The sequence below is a fragment of the Rhinatrema bivittatum genome, chromosome 1 (assembly GCF_901001135.1).
Source record: "Rhinatrema bivittatum chromosome 1, aRhiBiv1.1, whole genome shotgun sequence".
Taxonomy (NCBI): domain Eukaryota; kingdom Metazoa; phylum Chordata; class Amphibia; order Gymnophiona; family Rhinatrematidae; genus Rhinatrema; species Rhinatrema bivittatum.
Genome location: NC_042615.1, coordinates 253355803 through 253375990, shown reverse-complemented (window position 1 = coordinate 253375990; position 20188 = coordinate 253355803). Strand labels below are relative to the sequence as shown.

Here is a 20188-nt window from a genome sequence, read left to right as displayed (position 1 = left end):
GTCTCTGCCAAGCAGGAGCGATTAGAATCATGTCCGCTTTGTCTGATATGCACTTCTGAATCGTGCGTGAGATTAATGGATTTGGAGGATAGGTGTACAGCAGACCCTGAGACCAAGGGATCAGGAATGCATTCTGGGATAATCTCGATGCACTGGGAAGAATTGAACAAAAATTGCTTACCTTCTTGTTGGTCTCTGATGCAAAGAGGTCCAAGTGTGGCATTTCCCAGCATAGGAAGAGGTCTTCTGCTACAGTTTGGTTTAGAGACCATTCATGGGGGTTAAAGATTCTGCTGAGTCCATCTGCTTTTGTGTTCCCAATTCCTGGCAGGTAGAATGCTTGAAGGAATACTTTGGTTTTCTCTGCCCATTCAGCTATCTGAACAGCTTCCCTGAACAGAATCCTGAAACCTGATCCTCCTTGTTTATGTAGAACATTGCTACTTGGTGTCTGTGTGAATCATTATGGATTTGCTTCAGGTCCATGAATGGAAGGTGAGTAGGGCATTTCTTGTTGCTCTCATTTCTATTAGGTTTATTTGATAACACTGTTCTTCTGGGTTCCAGAAACCGTGTGTTTTTAGATGGGGAAAAATGGGATCCCCAACCTTTTGCTGAAGCATCCGTTGTTATGATTAGCTGATGGGGAAGATTTTTGAGTGGTGCTAAATTCACCAAAACTGAAGGTGTTGGCCACCAAGCAATGTCTTTTTTTCATCGATGCTGAAATATTAATTCTTTTTGACATTGGTTGTTTTCATTGGTTTCATTGAGCTTTTAGTCCCCATTGCAGACATCTCATGTGAGGACACGTGTTGGGGACTACGTGGATTGCTGCTGCCATTTGTCCCAAATGCACCATTTTCTAGCGTGTAGCAGATGGACTCAAAACAAGTGGGTATAGTGTGCTCGTGCTAGCAGTTGGAGACTGATCTGACGTCAGCACCGGTACATATACCCCCACAGGAAGTGCAGCAACTCAGTAATTTCCGTCTCCAAAGCAGTTTGGAGCTACCTTACGCTCGCTGAGCGTTTTTCCAAATTATAACGACTAAATTATTAGAAGAAATCCTACCTGAAGACGAGCCCCGCACTCCTGCGGTGATACCCTCGGGTCCCTCCCCCAGTTGAGTTTCCCGAGGTGATTTCCGCGGTCCCTCGGAGGTGAGTGCCTCGGTCCGGTGGCCGGATCGCGGCAGGGACCTAGCCCCCGAGTGAGAAGGGCTCTGGCGTGGCTCAGAGGCAGCCTCGGTCCCGGTGAGGACTTGGCCCCCGAGCGAGACGATGTTCGGGCGTGGCTTAGAGGCAGCGGGTGCACTTCCTCGAGCGCGGCGGTGTCTGTAATCACCCTCTCCCCCCGTAGCCGGAGACCGCCCGGATCGCAGCCGGGAAGCGCTGAAGACAAGGTAAGGCGTACATCTTTACTTACTGGTCTCCGAAGAGCGAGGATTAGCAGGGTCTGCCTACGTGGCAGCCCGCCAAGGAGGTCGCCATTTTGCCTGCTCGCCAGCCCTGGTTCGCCGCCTCGATCTAAGCGGGACGATGGGCGCGTATGTTAGGCGCCCGAAACGATTTGGGCGCCCATTGTTGGTGATACGCGCACGCTGATAGCACGTTGATAGCATAGGCGCACATTGATACGCGCACGTTGTTAGGCGCACGTTGATACCCACACGTTGTTAGGCGCACGTTCATACGCGCACATTGATACGCGCACGTTCATAGGCGCACGTTCATAGGCGCACATTAATACGTGTAGACGCACGTTGATACGCGCACACTTAGAGGCGCTCATTGATAGGAGCTCAGACGCGATGGAGCGTAAGAGAGCCCATGCGGCCGCAGAGCCGGCACCTCCAGATGCAGGCATAAGAGCTCTAGGCCTCTGCTCAGCATGCCACCTCAGAGCTACACAGAGCGAGGAAACAGACTCCCTATGTGCCCAATGTGAAGAGGCCCTGGGAGTTCCAGGCCAGGGCCGGTCTCAGCCCAGTTTGACTGCCAGTTCCTCAGGGAACACCCCAAACCTAGCAGGCCGCAGTGAGCAGCCAGGGAACCCTACAGACCTGGTGCCCCTACGGCTAGAGCCTGCTTCCCTCTCCTGGGTGGAATTGTTCAAGGGGATTCATGCCTTCGTCAAGATGCAGTCTGATCCCCGACCGGACCCATACACACCGGATGACCCTGCCCCGGGACCCTCAAGACCTACGCATGGCCACCCGCCACCCGGAAGCCCCACTTATGGGGACTCAGATTACTCTGAGGAAGATGGCGAGCCCCCCGAGGAGGGAGAACTCCCCTCGGGGATAGAACCATATCGAACCATGAGACGCTTCTTTCCTAAAGAGGATCTTCCAGACCTGGTCTCTCAATGCCTGTCGGAGCTGGCTATACCAGGCCAGGGCACCCCAGGGGAACCCAGAAGGAACCCCCTACTAGAGGGCCTGCGTCCAAGGTCTCACCATTTTCCCCTCCTAAAAGCAGCACAGCAGTTAATCGATCTGGAGTGGAATACGCCAGATGCTTCCTTCAAAGGGGGTCGGGTTTTGTTTAGCATGTACCCCCTAGACCCGGCAACCAAGGAACTGCTGGCATGCCCGATGGTAGACGCCATAGTTAGCGCAATTGTGAAGCGCACCACCATTCCGGTGGAGGGAGGGGTGGCCCTCAAGGATGCACATGACCGGCGCATGGACGCCATTCTGAAACAAACCTTTGAGGTGGCAGCCATGTCCCTACGAATCGCGACCTGCTGCACCGTGGTGACGCGTTCCTGTTTATCACAAGCCAGGAACACCCCGGGAGAAGAAATGGAATCAGCTCTCTCGTTCCTCACTGACGCTGCCTCCGACCTAATTCGTACGGCAACCAAAGGAGTATCATCCTCAGTGGCAGCCAGAAGACACCTCTGGCTACGTAATTGGTTGGCCGACGACTCCTCCAAGACTCGCCTCACGAGAATGCCCTTTAAGGGATCCCTCTTGTTCGGCAGCGACCTCGAGAAATTGGCTAATAAATGGGGCGCCTCTCCATTACCCCGTCTACCGGAAGACAGGTCCAGGAGGGCCCAGCGCCTTTTTCCTAGGCCATCCAGAGGTAGAAACTCTCAGCGCTTCAACCCATATAGGGCTCGCTACCAAGCACCTCGTTCTCAGGCCAGGAACCAGTCCTTTCGGACTAAGCACAACAAGAGACGAACCGGCTCGGGCTCTGGTTCCGGCCGCACCCCACAATGACAATCAGCCGACCCATCCGGGGTAGCAGCCATAGGGGGCAGGCTAACCCTCTTCTACCGCAGGTGGGTCGAGATTACCTCGGACCGGTGGGTCCTCGCCATTATCCGAGAAGGGTATTACCTGGACTTTCTTCGACTCCCGACGGACAGGTTTGTGGAATCTCCTTGCTCACCCCTCAAGAGGGCGGCACTAGAGGTTACCTTGCAGAGGCTCCTATCCCTAAAAGCCATAATCCCAGTGCCTGCATGGGAGGAAAATTCTGGGCAGTATTCCATTTATTTCATAGTACCCAAGAAGGAGGGCACTTTCAGGCCCGTCCTGGACCTCAAGTCAGTCAACCGACACCTACGGGTCCCCAGCTTTCGCATGGAAACCCTGCGATCGGTCAAGAATGCAGTACAGCCAGGGGAGTTTCTCACATCCCTAGATCTGTCGGAAGCCTACTTGCATATCCCAATCCATCGGGATCACCAGCGCTATTTACACTTCAAAGTCCTGAATCAACACTTCCAGTTCCGAGCTTTACCCTTCGGGTTAGCCACCGCACCACAAATCTTTACCAAGGTCATAGTAGTAGTGGCGGCGTCACTCAGGAAGGAAGGGATCCTCGTCCATCCCTACCTGGACGATTGGCTGATCAGGGCAAAGTCCCCGGAGGAGAGCCACCAGGCAACCAACAGAGTTATAGCTCTTCTGGAACGCCTAGGATGGGTAGTAAACTTGAACAAGAGTTCCCTACAGCCTTCTCAGTCGCTGGAATACCTAGGAGTCCGATTCGACACCCAGGAAGACAAGGTCAGCCTGACAGCCAAGAGGAGAGCAAAGCTCCGGAATCGTCTGCAGGCCCTGCTGAGTGCCACCCGGCCCACAGCTTGGGATTACCTACAGGTCCTCGGCCTTATGGCATCCACGCTGAAGGTGATACCATGGGCGCGGGCTCATATGAGGCCATTACAACGCGCCCTCCTATCTCGGTGGAGCCCACGATCACAGAACTACACCGTACACCTACCTCTACCAGCCAGAGTGCGGAATCAGATGCGATGGTGGTTACAGCCCGGCCACATGAGCCGGGGGGCAAGAATGTCCTCCCCAACCTGGACCCTGCTCACTACAGATGCCAGCCTGAACGGATGGGGAGCGCACTGTGAAGAACTCACCGCCCAAGGGCGGTGGAACAGAGTAGAGTCGGGGTGGAACATCAACCGACTAGAGGCACGGGCAGTCAGGCTAGCATGCCTGCGATTTGCCCACAGACTTCGAAACAGAGCGGTCAGAGTGATGTCGGACAACGCCACCACTGTGGCATACATCAACCGACAGGGCAGAACCAGAAGCCAACAGGTATCCCTAGAAATAGCCCCCCTGATGACTTGGGCGGAAGCAAATCTCCAGGACATCTCCGCCGTCCACATCGCCGGGAAGGACAACACCACGGCAGACTTCCTCAGCAGAGAAAGCCTAAATCCAGGGGAATGGCAGCTGTCGCCCACAGCTTTCCAGATGATTGTGGATCAGTGGGGGACGCCGGGCATGGACCTACTAGCAGACAGGTCCAACGCTCAAGTACCCAGATATTTCAGCCGCAGACAGGATCAGCTATCCCAGGGGATCGACGCCCTGGTATAGCCATGGCCTCAGGGGATCCTGCTCTATGCCTTCCCTCCATGGCCCCTGCTGGGCGCCCTTCTACACAAGATTCAGCGGCACAGAGGCCTAGTTCTTCTAGTGGCCCCGAACTGGCCAAGAAGACCCTTGGTACGCAGACATGGTACGCAGACATGAGAAGACTACTGGCAGGGGCTCCATTTCCCCTGCCTCCACACAGGGACCTGCTGCGGCAAGGTCCCATCCTCCACGAGGATCCAGCTCAATTCTCTCTTACGGTCTGGCCATTGAGAGGGCTAGACTGAAGAAAAGAGGATACTCGGGGCCGGTAATAGATACCCTCCTCCGAGCACGCAAGTTCTCCACATCATTAACATATATAAGGATCTGGAGAGTATTTGAAGCCTGGTGCGACACTCACAGCACCAATCCACATGCCGCTAAGATCCCTATCATTTTGGATTTCGTGCAAGATGGACTTCAGAAGGGTCTGTTCCTCAATTCCATCAAGGTTCAAGTGGCAGCGCTATCCTGCTACGGTCCTTGGAGTGACGGCAACAGCATCGCCACACACCCAGACATTTCACATTTCCTGAAAGGAGTCAAACACATTCGCCCGCCACTGAAGTGGCCAGTGCCCCTGTGGAACCTCAACCTAGTCTTGGACTTCCTAGCGGGACACGCCTTCAGACCCCTTCGAGGCCTGTCCCTCCGTTGTTAACCTTGAAGATGGTGTTCCTGCTGGCCGTATGCTCAGCACGCCTCATCTCAGAGCTACAAGCGCTGTCCTGCCGTGATCCGTTTCTCAGGATCACCCCAGAGGCTATCCATCTTCGCACGGTTCCTTCCTTCTTACCCAAAGTAGTCTCACAATTTCACCTCAACCAAACCATATCCTTGCCTACCACGGAAGGTTTGGAGAAGTCAGAAGAAGGTCGAATACTACGCCATCTCGACTTCGGCAGGCTGCTGTCCAGATACCTGGCAATGTCAGAGGCAGTACGAAAGACGGACCACCTGTTCGTCCTTCACAGCGGGAAGAAGCAAGGGGAAGCGGCCTCACGGGCAACCATCGCCCGTTGGATCAAAGAAGTTGTCAAGGCAGCCTACGTAGAAGCAGGAAAACCACCGCCTCTACGGGTCAAGGCTCACTCTACCAGAGCGCAAGCGGCCTCTTGGGCAGAAACTAGGATGCTGTCGCCTGCAGAAATATGTAGAGCGGCGACATGGTCCTCCCTCCATACCTTCTCCAGATTCTATCGTCTGGACGTCCAGGCCAGGGAGGACACAGCATTTGCAAGGGCAATCCTGAACGGACCTCGGGCAGCCTCCTGCCAAGTCCGGGAGTAGCTTTTGTACATCCCACTTGTTTTGAGTCCATCTGCTACACACTAGGAAATGTAGAGATTACTTACCTGATAATCTCTTTTTCCTTAGTGTATGCAGATGGACTCAGCATCCCGCCCGGCTGCTGGTATACATGGGGATTCACCGACTCACGGTAAGCCATGTTTTCTGATATAGGGCATCCACCCTGCCGGGTGTCGACGCCTTCCGGTTGAGAACACTGGTGGTCTCCAGCTACTATCAATCGGTCAGGGTAATCCTGTATATTTTAATCGATCGGTCAGTTACACATATATCCATAAAGCTTTTGCAAGGAAGATTACTGAGTTGCTGCACTTCCTGCGGGGGTATATGTACCCGTGCTGACGTCAGATCAGTCTCCAACTGCTAGCACGAGCATACTATACCCACTTGTTTTGAGTCCATCTGCATACACTAAGGAAAACGAGATTATCAGGTAAGTAATCTCTACAGTATTCGGCATACTGAAGAATAAGTTAATTTTGAAGAGATAGATACAGAGTGCAGAGTTTTGTGCTCAGTCTAAGGGAAGAAAACTCTGGAAATGGAAATGTGAATCCTCGCTCTGATGAATTGCAGAGTCTGAGTTAGGATAGAGGTGAGATTTTTCGTAATTTATTATCCAAACCAGGTTCTCCAAGCATTTGATTGTGTCTATCAAATGGTTCTCTATTGTGTGAGCATTTGGGGAGTTAATGAGCCAGTCGTTGAGGTAGGAAACAATCCTTATTCCATGTTTCTGTAAGTGCGCCATGACAACCGCAAGACATTTCGTAAATACCCTTGAGGCAGAAGAGAGTCCAAACAGTGGGAGTACCTTGTATTGGTAATACTGATTCCCAACTTGTAGACATAGGTATCGCAGAAATTCTTGTGGATGGGAATGTGTGTGTATGCATCTTTTAGGTCTAGAGAGCACATCCAGGAATTGGGAGTACTACCTTCAAAGAGGTCATTTTGAATTTATGCTTCATAAGATGTTTTGTTTGGGAATTGCAAATCCAGTATGGGACAAAGTCCTCCCATTTTCTTGGGAATGAGGAAGTATTGGGAGAAGTGTCCCTTTCCCAGTTGAGAAGGGGGAAGGGGCTGGATTGCTTTCTGTTGAGGGAGTGATTTTATTTCTTGTTGTAGTAAGGGATTCCCGGAATGAGATGGTCTGGGTTTTACCCGATGACGCAATATGGGAAGATGGTTGAACTGTAGTTTGTCACCTTCTGCTACTATGTTGAGTACCCATTGGTCCGTAGTAATTTCTGATCACTTCTGGTGGAAAAAGGAAATTCTGCTCCCGACATGGCGAATTGTTGTGGCACACAGACTTAAAAACTTTGTTTTATCTGAGTTTGTTGAATTTTTTGTGCCCTTTTGATCTTTGGCGACTTCTTTGCTGCTGCTGTTGAGGTTGTGGCCTCATTTGCTGATAAGTTGGTAGTCTGTAGTACTGGTAGTATGATTGGTTCAACCTATATGGTCTTTGATAGTAATACCTCTGCTTGTACTGGTTGTAATATTTTCTTGGAGATGCTATAACCGTCAGAAGGAGATGTTAGGGACTGAACTGCTATGTTTTGTTTTTATCTGTGATACTGTTTCCCTGAGCTTTTCTCCAAAAAAGATTATATGCTTTGCAGGGTAAATTGGCTAGTTTTTCATGTACATCTTCCCTTATGCTGCCAGCACATAGCCAACGACATCAGTCCAGCTGCTATGGAGACTGCCGCTGAACAGGCAGAGGGCCTCATACACCGTCCTCAAAAGGTGTCGCAATCCTTCCTGCAGGTCCTGGAAGGGTTGTGGAAGCACTGCATCTCCCTGTGATGATACGAAAGATTTCAATCGTTGTGCACATTCATATAGATACTGTGCTATATACAATTGATGGTGCTGAATGCAGGCATTTAGCATGGAATTTTGGAATAATTTGCGGCCAATTTGTGGGGGAGTATTTGAATGCAGTCTGGGGTTTTTGGGGGATTTTTTGCCTTTTTCATTGCTGATTCAACTGCTACTGAGTTGTGTGGAATTTGTGCCCAAGCAGGAGAGCTCTTTTCATCCCATCCTAGATCCCAAAGGGATCCATTTGTGGGCAACTCATTTGCATTGGCTAGTTGGGGAAGTTTTTGACATCCTTTGATCCGTCCAAGGCATACCTGCATATTTCTATTCAGCTAGACCATCAACTTTTTCTGTGATTTGTGGTTTTGGGATGTCATCAGTTTCGAGCTCTGCCTTTTGGTTTGGCCATCGCATCCAGAACTTTTTCAAAGTTATGGTGGTGGTAGCAGCAGAGTTGAGACAGGATGGGATTCTAGTCCACCCGTACTTGGACGACTGGCTGATTCAGGCCAAAACTCTGGAAGACAGCCTCCTGGTATTGCGCAAGTTGATCTCTTTGTTGCAGGAGCTTGGTTGGGTGGTGAACCTGGCCAAAAGCAGTCTTCAGCTAGAGTATCTCGATATTTGGCTCAACACGAAGCAGGGTAGGGGGTGTTCCTGCCGGAGGAGCGTATTCAGAAGTTGTTGACGCAGGTGTGTCTATTGATGAACTCAATATGCCTGACAGTGTGTTCCTATCTACAGGTGCTCGGATGGCAGTGAGACTAGAAGTGGTACCGTGAGTGAGGGTACATATGCTTTCTCTTCGGCTCAGTCTGCTATTTTGTTGGAAGCCACAGTCTCAAGGCTATTTGATTTAGCTTCTCCTGCTGATGGAGGTCTGCCCATATCTGCAGTGGTGGTTAAAAGCAGATCATCTGAGAAAGGGGGTTTCTCTATGCTCACCGGACTGACTTGTACTCATGGCAGATGTGAGCCTCTAGGGTTGGGGGGGGGGGGGGGTTTCACTGTCAGGAGTTGACAGCACAAGGGGCGCTGAAATGCAGAAGCATCTCTCTGGAGTATCAATCGGGGTAGAAGCCTGTTCTGTCCGTTGGCTTGTTTGCGATTCGATGACCAATTGCAGGGTCGAGCAGTCCAAATAATAGCAGACAATGCAACGATAGTAGCTTACATCAGTCAGCAGGGAGGAACCAAGAGCCAGCAAAAAGCAAATAGCCCAGTTAATGGAATGGGCAGAGTTGCATCTTCAGGAGCTCTCAGCCTCGTGCATTTACTTATTTACAGTCACTTATATACCGCAAAATCATAATACATCGATGTGTTTTACAAACTTAAATGAACATGAAATCAAAACATAAAAAGACAAAATAAAAAAAAACATTTCAAAATGCCATTCTGAAATCACCTGTAAAATCAAGGCCAAATATCCCTTCCATTCACTACTTCTGCCTAAGATTGTATAGGTCCAGGTCATTACAGGAAAAGATAATGTAAGAGCAGACTTTCTCAGCAAACAGTTTTGAATCCAGAAGAATGGGAATTGTCAAATGAGGCATTTCAGCTGATAGTGGATCGCTGGGGCCTTCTGTTTCTGGACCTACTAGCGACTTCTCGCACTACAAAGGTTCCTAGTTTCTTCAGTCGTAGGAGAGATCCAAAGTCCTTGGGCATTGATGCCCTTGTGTAGGAGTGGCTGGGGAGCGAGTTACTGTATGCCTGCCCCCTGTGGCCCATGTTGGGCAGAGTGATCCGGAAGATCAAGTGTCACAGGGGGATGGTGCTTCTGGTGGCAGCAGCTTGCCCCAGGAGACCATGGTATGCAGATCTGCGAAAGCGCCTGGAGGTGGTCCCCCCCCCCCCCCCCCCCCCCGGCTTCTGGTGCACAGGGATTTGCTGTGGCAGGAGCTTATTCTTCACAAAGATCTGATTCAGTTTTGTATTATGGTATAGCCCTTGAGAGGGCTCACTTGCTGAAGAGTGGATATTCTGCTACGATGATTGCCACCTTGCTATGAGTGAGAAGGTTTTCCACTTCCTTAGCTTACATGCGGGTTTGGCGAGTGTTTGAGGCTTGGTGTGAAGATCGAGGAGGGGGTTCCTCGTTTGGTTAAGATTCCGCTCATTTTGGAATTTTTGCAGGATGGATTGAGTTAAAGGATTGGCCCTTAATTCCTTAAAAGTATAGGTAGCGGATCTTGCCTGTTTCAGGGATCAGGTGAACAGTGGACCCTTGTCAGCTCATCCAGATGTGGCCCATTTCTTGAAATGAATGAAAACATCTTCATCCTCCCTTGTGGTTACTGGTGCCCTTCTGGAGTCTTAATCTGGTTTTGGATTTTTTTTAGCAGGCCTTACCTTTTGACTGATGCATAACCTCTCCTTGCAGTTACTGGCCTTGAAAATGTTTTTTTTGTGGCAATATGTTCTACACGCAGAGAATCTGAACTGCAGGCCTTGTCCTGCTGGGAACTGTTCCTTTTGGTGACTCCAGAGGCAATACAGTTGCAACCTGCGCCTTCCTTTTTGCCAAAAGTGGTTTCAGATTTTCACTTGAATCAATCCATTTCCCTGGACAGGGAAAGAGATGGGGAGGATATAGACATATCGTGAAGTATCTGGAGGTTTCTAAACCTCTTGGGAAAATGGATCACCTGTTTGTTCTCCGCAGTGGAACCAAACGGGGCAAGCTGGCTTCACGGGCTACAATAGCTCCTGGATTAAGGAGGTAGTCATAGCCATGTATGTGAATGCTGAGAAGCCATTGCCTAGTCAGGTTAGGGCTCATTTTACTAGGGCTCAGGCAGTGTCATGGGTGGAGGTTAGAATGTTGTCTCTTGTTTACATTTGCCAAGCGGCAACATGGTCCTCCTTTCACACGTTTTTCCAGGTCTGGATGTGCAGGCCCAGAAGGATGCAGCCTTTACACATGTGGTTTTGACTGGACCTTGGGCAGCCCCCCACCCTGTTCGGGAGTAGCTTTGTTATATCCCACTTGTTCTGGAACCACCTGTCAAAACATTAAGAAATGAGAAATTACTACTTACCTGATAATTTCCTTTTCTTTAGTATATCCACATAAAAAGGAGATGCAATCCAGATATCCACATAAGTTGAAGAGAATCTTCTTAAAGTATTTATTTTTTTTATAAGTTAACCACGGCAACTCCAATGCTCATCATATTTATACAGAAGTTGTCAACTGGGTCCATCCGACATGGACCCTGTGTTTCGCCAAAGGCTGCGTCAGGAGGGGACTATAACAATGTAAATTTTTCAGCTAAAAGTAAACACAAGAGAATAAACATGTAAAATTAAAAAAATGGACTGTAAAAGAACAGGGCATATACCGTAAGTATTTCACCGAAACACATACCTTAATTTCAAGTACATTTCTGAGTCAAAGGAGAGCAAGCAGTAATGACAGATACGGCAATTTAAAGGTCTAAGTATTGGCGTGAAACTGCGGGCCAATAGGAGTAAACAATGCAGAATGATTAAATCAATCACAGACCCAGGACTGTAATGACGTTTAGATGAAATAATGCCATTCTATCTCATTATCGAGACCTTTAGGAGCTAAACAATGCAGTCTATGGATCCATTTTTGTTCCCTATGGGTCAGTATCTCAGAGAAATTACACCCCCCCCCCCCCCCCCAGGGAGGGGAAGTACCAGGTCAATTACAAAAATTTTTTTTAAATCTGCTTCAGTGTGTGCATGGCTGGACCAATGGGGGACCAAAGGGGCGACTTCTCTACCAGTCCTTATGTTAGAGCGGTGCTCAATAATTCGTGTACGTACAGGGCGAGTAGTCTTACCAACATATAATTTAGAACAGGGGCAAACAATCACATAGATCACTCCCCTAGAAGAGCAGGTAGTAGAAAATTCAGAGTGTAAAGTTTGTGACACCGGATGTTCAAAAATAGTTAAAGGCAATATGTGAGGGCAAACTGAACAGTGTCCACATAAGTGACCAGAAACACTTGAAGGGTTTAAAAGGGCGTCATTGCTAAGCTGAGACTGAACTTATAGGTCCCTAAGGTTTCTACCCCGACAAAATGTGAATCTAAGGAGACAATCAAAAAACTTATGAAGAGACAAAATAGGCCAGTAGTGGCTGATAATAGATGTAAGTTCCTTTGAGTGGAGAAAGGTAAAATGCAGTTGATACAGCCGTCAGAGGAACGAACTCTAGATTTGCAAATAGAGCGCATTTGAAAGCCTTTTGAAGCACATGTCAGGGGTACCCTCTCTCCCTGAACCTGACCATCATCTGCTTAGCTTGAGTGAGAAAATCCGACTTTGATGAACATAGCTGCCGAAGCCTTAATAGCTGGCCCACAGGTATATTCTTTCTTAAGTGAGGTGGATGATGACTGTCAAATTTCAGTAGAGTGTTGTGGTCAGTAGCCTTACGAAAAATAGAAGTGGTGAACGACCCTGAATCAAGTGTGACCATAATATCAAGGAATGGGATCCTTGAGGGATTAATGCAAAAATTAAATTGTAAATGTTTATTGCAAGAGTTGAGCCAGTCTAAAAACAAAAAGAACTGGATGTCAGTCCCAGTCCAGATCAAAAATATATCGTCTATGTATCGATGCCAAGTGTGAATAAAAGAAAACCAAAATGAAGGATAAATGAAAACTTCTTCAAATTTGCTAACATATAAACATGCTAGACTGGGCGCCATGGTTTCGCCCATATCAGTCCCCTTTATTTGTTGATATATGGTTGATTGAAATTGAAAATAATTCCTTGTCAATGCCAGATGTGTGAATGTGAGTAAAAATGACGTGAATGTGCGAGTGGGACCAGGCCGAAGGTCGAGGACTTCCTCGATCAACAAGAGGCTTCTTCCTGGGGAATATTTGAATAAAGTGATACAATATCCAAGGTAACCAATAAACAAGGACTTGGGGGGTTGAGGAAATTCATGGAGCAGATTGATAAAATGGCTGGAATCTCTAACAAAGGAACAGCTTTACAGACAAAAGGCTGCAAAAACAGATCCACGAACTGAGATAATGGTTCCAACATCGAGCCAATCCCTGAAATAATGGGATGACCCAGGGGATTTTGCAAGGATTTATGGATTTTGGGAAGTATGTAAAGGTTGGTATTCTTGGGAAGTCGACCTATAAAAAAGCTGCTTCGTGGGGAGTGATCTGTTGTGAGTCCAAAGCTTGTTGTATTGATACTTTAATGAGTTGTTGTAATTCAATTGTAGGATCCTGAGATAAAGGAGTGTAGAATTCTATATCTTGTAACTGATGTATGACCTCGTTAATGAACCAAATTTTTTCCAAAACAACAATTCCTCCTCCCTTGTCTGCTGGTTTAATCGCAATCGAGGGATCATTAGATAAGGAATTAATGGCAGTTCTTTCAGCTCTGGAGACATTATAGTATTTAACATAAGGTCGTGAAGGTAACTGATTGATGTCATACTGTATCAATCTCTCAAAAGTTTATAAGATCGGGTCCCTGGACCCGGCGGTACCCATCTGAACTTCTTACGTATAAGAGAGGTGTTATAGCTAGGAGGAGAATCAGCAAAAAAACACTTGATACGTAACATTCGAAAGAAATGGTACAGGTGCACTTGTATATCAAAAGAATCAAAGTAGACTGTCTGAACAAAGGACAGCCCCTTCTCCAAGACAGCAATTTCAGATTGAGAAAATGAACGAGAAGATAAATTGAATACTAGACCCGAGTTCTCAGTAGTTATTGCCACGGATTGTTGAACTGCTGTTGTCGAGTGGTACGTGTTACATGAGGAGTCTGTATAGATTGGGACTTGCCCCGAAAACGGGGATTCCGTCCGGGTTTCCCTGGCTGCGGTGGCACAGGCTGAGGTTGGTCTAAAAATGTTTGTTGTTGTTATGAAGATGACATAGATGAGACATAGGCTCCAGAGCCAGTAGATGTATCTTCCTGATGTGTCACTGGAAAAATCTCTTCATCGGATGAAGTAGCATAGGTGACTTTCTTGTGCGCTGGACGTGACGTGGACATCCATGAATAAACAAAACCCTTAGAATAATCCGCTTCGTCTCTTTGGAATTTCTTAAACTTAGCTGCCTTCAAATCACTTCTAAATGTATCTAGGTTGGTATTAAAGTCTGTTAGTTGTTGGTCTAAGGATTCCAAAATAGAGGATGTCTGAACAGTTAATTCACCCCGTAGAGAAGATGTTAGATGTTTGTAGTTTCGATAAGTAACATCAGATCAAAAGAACATTTGCTCAGGATCTGGTTTAATCGAGTAATAAATTCCTTATTGTCAGTGTGTAAACGGGGTTCCTTCTGAATCCGCAATCCCCGGGGGATCCTTTTAACCCGACAGTATTCAATAAGTGTTCAATAAGCCCCTGTTCTAAATTATATGTTGGTAAGATTATTCACCCAGTACGGTACACGAATTATTGAACACTGCTCTAAAATAAGGACAGGTAGAGAAGTCGCCCCTTTGGTCCCCCATTGTTCCATCCATGCACACACTGAAGCCGATCTAAAAATAATTTTTGTAATTGACCTGGTACCTCCCCGGGGGGAGGGGGAATTTCTCTGAGATACTGATCCTTAGGGAACAAAAATGGATCCATAGATTGGATTGTTTAGCTCCCAAAGATCTCAATAATGAGATAAAATGGCATTATTTCATCTAAACGTCATTGTAGTCCTGGGTCTTTGATTGGTTTAATCATTCTGCATTGGTTTACTCCTATTGGCCCGCAGTTTCACGCCAATACTTAGACCTTTAAATTGCCGTATCTGTCATTACTGCTTGCTCTCCTTTTGACTCAGAAATGTACTTGAAGTTAAGGTATTGTTTTGGCGAAATACTTACGGTATGCCCTGTTCTTTTACAGTCCATTTTTTAAATTGATGTGTTTATTCTCTTGTGTTTTACTTTTAGCTGAAAAATTTACTTTGCTATGGTCCCTCCCGATGCAGCCTTTTGGCAAAACACGGAGACCATGTTGGGGAACCCAGTTGACAACGTCTGTATAAATATGATGAGCATTGGAGTTGCCGTGGTTAACTTATAAAAAAATTAATACTTTAAGAAGATTCTCTTCAACTTATGTGGATATCTGGACTGTGATTCATTTGTTTGTATCTCCTTTTTGTGTGGATATTTGTTTTTGGAGTGCTTTTTTCTCCGGTGTACTGTTTTGGATCTTTTCTTTAGTATAGAAATGTGGATCTACACTAATTGCACTAACCACATCCTCTGGCAACAAATTCCAGAGCTTTATTGTGCGTTGAGTGAAAAAGAATATTCTCCGATTAGTCTTAAATGTGCTACTTGCTAACTTCATGGAATGCCCCCTAGTCCTTCTATTATTCGAAAGCGTAAATAACAGAGTCACATCTACTCGTTCAAGACCTCTCATGATCTTAAAGACCTCTATCATATCCCCCCTCAGCCATCTCTTCTCCAAGCTGAACAGCCCTAACCTCTTCAGCCTTTCCTCATAGGGGAGCTGTTCTATCCCCTTTATCATTTTGCTTGCCCTTCTCTATACCTTCTCCATCGCAACTATATCTTTTTTGAGATGCGGCGACCAGAATTGTACACAGTATTCAAGGTGCGGTCTCACCATGGAGCGATATAGAGGCATTATGACATTTTCTGTTTTATTAACCATTTCCTTCCTAATAATTCCTAACATTCTGTTTGCTTTTTTGACTGCTGCAGCACACTGAGCCGATGATTTTAAAGTATTATCCACTATGATGCCTAGATCTTTTTCCTGGGTGGTAGCTCCTAATATGGAACCTAACATCGTGTAACTACAGCAAGGGTTATATATGCAACACCTTGCACTTGTCCACATTAAATTTCATCTGCCATTTGGATACCCAATCTTCCAGGCTTGCAAGGTCCTCCTGTAATGTATCACAGTCCGCTTGTGATTTAACTACTCTGAATAATTTTGTATCATCTGCTGGTAGCATAACCCACTTGTTCTGGATCCACCTGTCTATACTAAAGAAAAGGAAATTATCAAGAAAGTAGTAATTTCTAATTTTACTTGTATTAGTGGGTCAGGGACAAGGGAATTGACAGCAAACATAGTGGGCCCCAAAATAATTGAATCCAGGTTGGCTCTTGCTACTGCTCTTAACCCAAAGTTGTGTTCCTTTCTAGGTGTAGAAAGGAAGGAGAGGCTGGAAGGGCCCCGATGGAGGGGTTGTTTTTTTTTAATTATCATTATTATTAAATTATGTTTTGCTGCAGGCCCAGCATGAGGGGAGCCAGCGGCTGAGAGCTGTGCTGCAGTAGGGGGAGGATGATCCTCGCACTTGCCGCCCGTCCGCACTTAGATGCAGATGTGTGAGGGGAGCAGAAGGAGCAGGTCACTGCCATCACCACATGGGAAAAATGCTGCAGCAGGGCCTAGTGTTTGTCACAATAACTCCACAGGCAGGAGCTGCTGGGAGAGACATGCAAGAGGGGAGCTGGCAGAAGTGGAAAGACCCCTGTGCTACTTTCATCGCCACTTTGAGACAGAGGCAAGGTAGGTGTGAGGAGAGCAGCAGGAATAACTTGCTGTACAGGAAAAATGATGCTGCTGCAGCAGAGAATAGTACTTGTTGCAGCACCTCCATATGTAGGGGCTGCTGAGATCAACACACCAGAATGTTAGGAATTATTAAGAAGGGAATGGAAAATAAAACGGAGGATGTCATAATGCCTCTATATTGCCCCATGGTGAGACCGCACCTTGAATACTGTGTGCAGTTCTGGTCACCACATCTCAAAAAAGATATGGTTGCGATGGAGAAGGTACAGAGAAGGGCAACCAAAATAAGGGGCATAGAACGGCTGCCCTATGAGGAAAGGCTAGAGAAGGGATGACTGAGGGGGGATATGCTAGAAGTGTACAAAATCATGAAAGAACTTGAACGTTAATGTAATCGGTTATTACTATCTCAGATAATAGAAGGACCAGGGGGCACTCTGTGAAGTTAGCAAGTAGCTCATTTAAAACAAATCAAAGAAAATTCTTTTTCATTCAGCACATAGTTAAGCTCTGGAATTCATTCCCAGAGGATGTGGTTACAGCAGTTAGTGTAATTGGGTTTAAAAAAGATTTGGATAAGTTCCTGAGGATAAATCCATAAACTGCTATGATGGTAATAGTAGCTTGTGAGCTTTCTAATGTTTGGATACTTACTAGGTACTTGTGACTTGGATTGGCAACTGTTTGGAAACAGGATATTAGGCTTAATGGACCCTTGTCTGACCCAGTATGGCATATCCTACGTTCCTATGTACACCAGCCATATGATTGCCTCCACCCCACTGGTAGTGGTGACAATTTTTTTACAGTTTCCATGGCTTGTCTTGCAATGAAGAGATTGGGGGGGGGGGGGGCACAGCAGGAAAGACAACTAAAACCAAGATGATCCGAAATGGCAGTCTCTAAGCATGTCGTACCTCTACTTTCTTGGGGGTGGAAGCGTGCAGCATGAAGCTGCAGAGGCAGGCCTTACCTTTGCAGGGACAGTATTTGCAGCCTAATGAGGGATCAGAGTGAAAGTGCCGGTTACTAAGTGAGAAAACACTGGAGGAGGGATGCTATCACACTGCACCAGCACTGCTGGCATGGCACCCCTCAGTCATGGTGCCCTGTGCTATCACACAGGTCGCACAACCCTAAAGCTGGCTTTGGCTTGGAGGTCCTGCTGGCGGCCATGTTTCCTGCATTGCCACAATTTAAAAACTGACCTCACAGGAGGTAGCCTGCCTCATCTTTGAGTCTCTTACCTTCTGTGTTGTGTCCATCTTAGTCCTAGTTCTTGCCTTAGCTCTGTATTTTGCCCTATTATTGTGGCGGCCTGTGTTTATCTTAGTCTTTGCTCTGTATTTTTGGTATGTGGTAACTTGGGCAATAGCAGCTTGGGAAACAGCCAGAAAGAATAAGGAGGCAGACTCTGGCTGCTTCCTTTTGTGCAACTTATTTACAGTGGAAAAACAAAATGCAAAGTAAAACAAACAAATTATGCAGTTCACCTTAAAGTTCAGGTAGCACTGAGACATCACACACAGCATGTTTTCTTATAGAGTAGCTTCCTGCCTGCTTCCCAGGCTTCTTTAACCTCTCTAGGCCCTGAGAGTTTATGCTAAGCTGAAGGGATCCTCCCTGGGCCCAGAATTCTTTGCTGGGTTGGGACTTAATGAGGACCAGGCCAGATAGCTGTGGCTGGTCCCTGAAAGTGGTGTGAGGGAGCTTCCTGTAGACTCCCTCACATGGTGTTTGTTCGTAGTATTTGTTCTTGTGTCCTGTTTGGCCTTCTGTTTCTCTTGTTTTGGTCTTGTTCTATGTCTTTTTTTTTTTTTTTTTTGTGGCTTCTGAAGTGCTCTTCCATGTTCTGTCTTTGTGGGCATCCTCTTGTTTTGTCCTGGCTTTAGTCCTGCCTTGTCTTAATGGGTTCCTTTCAGTTCTATGAGCACAAGTTCAAGTTCTGCCGACTACAAGAACCTGAGCACTCAACCTGAGGGAGAGGTAGCTGTCAGGCAGAAGATTTCTGTTGCCAAGCCAGACCTGTCCCTTGGTTCACTCTGTTCCTGCCTGACAATAATAACCAGCACTTGTGTCCTGACAATAATATGTATTGTTCCATTTTCACTTACATTTCCAAAGCCGGTATTTAGTTCATGTGAGACCATTCACTTCAGACATTGCTAGATATGATTTTGAAATACTGTACTATAATTATGAAAAGTAGGGAGCACTGTGTATGTATGCAGAGTACAGTTGAAGCTCTCATCTTGTTTTAGTAAATTTCCTAATATAGTGAAGATTATTGTAAATTATATTGCTTTCTATTATTCTGTTAGTATTCTGAGAAGCTCAGAATATTTTAGTGGCTACATGTATTCAGTGAAAAAACGCCAGGCTTTAAGTGTCTATTGGTCACAAAAGTAAAAAAACAAATCTATGTAACTTAGGGCTTGTGCTGGACCAAGAAACACTGTAACACAGAGAAGCAGGGATTTTTGCAAACTTTAGAATAACAAAGTAAGATTTAAGTGTTAAACCAGAGGTTGGCAACTCCAGTCCATGAGTGCCATAAGCCAGTTGGGTTTTCAGGCTAACCATGCTAAGAATATACATGAGATGCTTTTGCATGCATTGGAAGCAGTGCACGCAAATGCAGCTCATGAATATTCAGCTTGGATATCTTGAAAACCTGAATGGCTTGTGGCACTTGAGGACCGGAGTTGTCTACCTTGATGCTATATAATGTGTTAAGTTCAATAAATAATAGGGAAAATCCATACTATTTTTCTGGCTGTTATGTTTTTCTAATGCATTGGATAGCTCCTAACATAGTGAATAGTTTTTCCATTAAGTTTTAACTGAAAAAATCATGTACCAAACTCTTCTATTGCGTTTTCCTTTTCATTTGAGATTATCATTTATGTCCAGAGGTTTACTTGCAAAAGAGTAATTTTAAGTTGCTGGTCCCATACTCTGGAAATCTCTACTTGGACAAGTTCACATAATAGCTGATGCTCAGCTGTTCAAGGAGGCCCTGAAAAACCTTCCTCCTCTAAAATTGTTTTGGAACGGGCAGACTAGTCATCCTCCTCCTGATTATGTTCTGTAGCCTCTTGATAGTTTTGTTCATACACCAGAAATCTGTATTTTTATGTCATTTAATTGTTGTATTGTATGATTTTATGCATGTTTAACTCTAACCCACGCTGATCTTTGGAGAGTGTGGGCTATAAGTTTGTTAAAAAAATTTTCATATAAAAGTAGAAAATGATGGCAGATAAGACTGTAAAGACCAGCTAGTCTGCTCAGTTTAATACCTGGTGCATAGTCATAAATCCCACTTGCTTTCTCATTATCTCTTTGCATTAAGTGATTGTCTGTTATTATCCAAAGCTTTAATGAACTTACCATTTGCCATGATCCTGGCTGCAAGGCAGCCTCCATGCCAGCAGATGTCCTCATGGAGCCACCCTCTTTCCTGTACTAGCCACCTCCTTAATGCTCCCATGACACAGCAGGGCCAGCCCTATTTAGCCCTGCATCTCCCAGAACTCTGTAACTCTTCATCGAATCACCTCAGCTCTCTGCATTTGCACACCTTACCTTG

General features: G+C 46.4%; 1 protein-coding gene across 1 annotated transcript in view; it reads left to right on the top strand.

Annotated features, from left to right (window-relative positions):
• The window catches only part of MAVS (mitochondrial antiviral signaling protein), a 143592-nt gene extending 127062 nt beyond the window's left edge, over window positions 1-16530 (top strand). The window contains exon 6 of the mRNA XM_029593586.1: window positions 16311-16530. Within this exon, the coding sequence (XP_029449446.1) occupies window positions 16311-16321 (11 nt within the window). The 3' untranslated portion in view covers window positions 16322-16530. The remainder of the gene's footprint in view (window positions 1-16310) is intronic.
• The last annotated feature ends 3658 nt before the right edge of the window (window positions 16531-20188 follow it).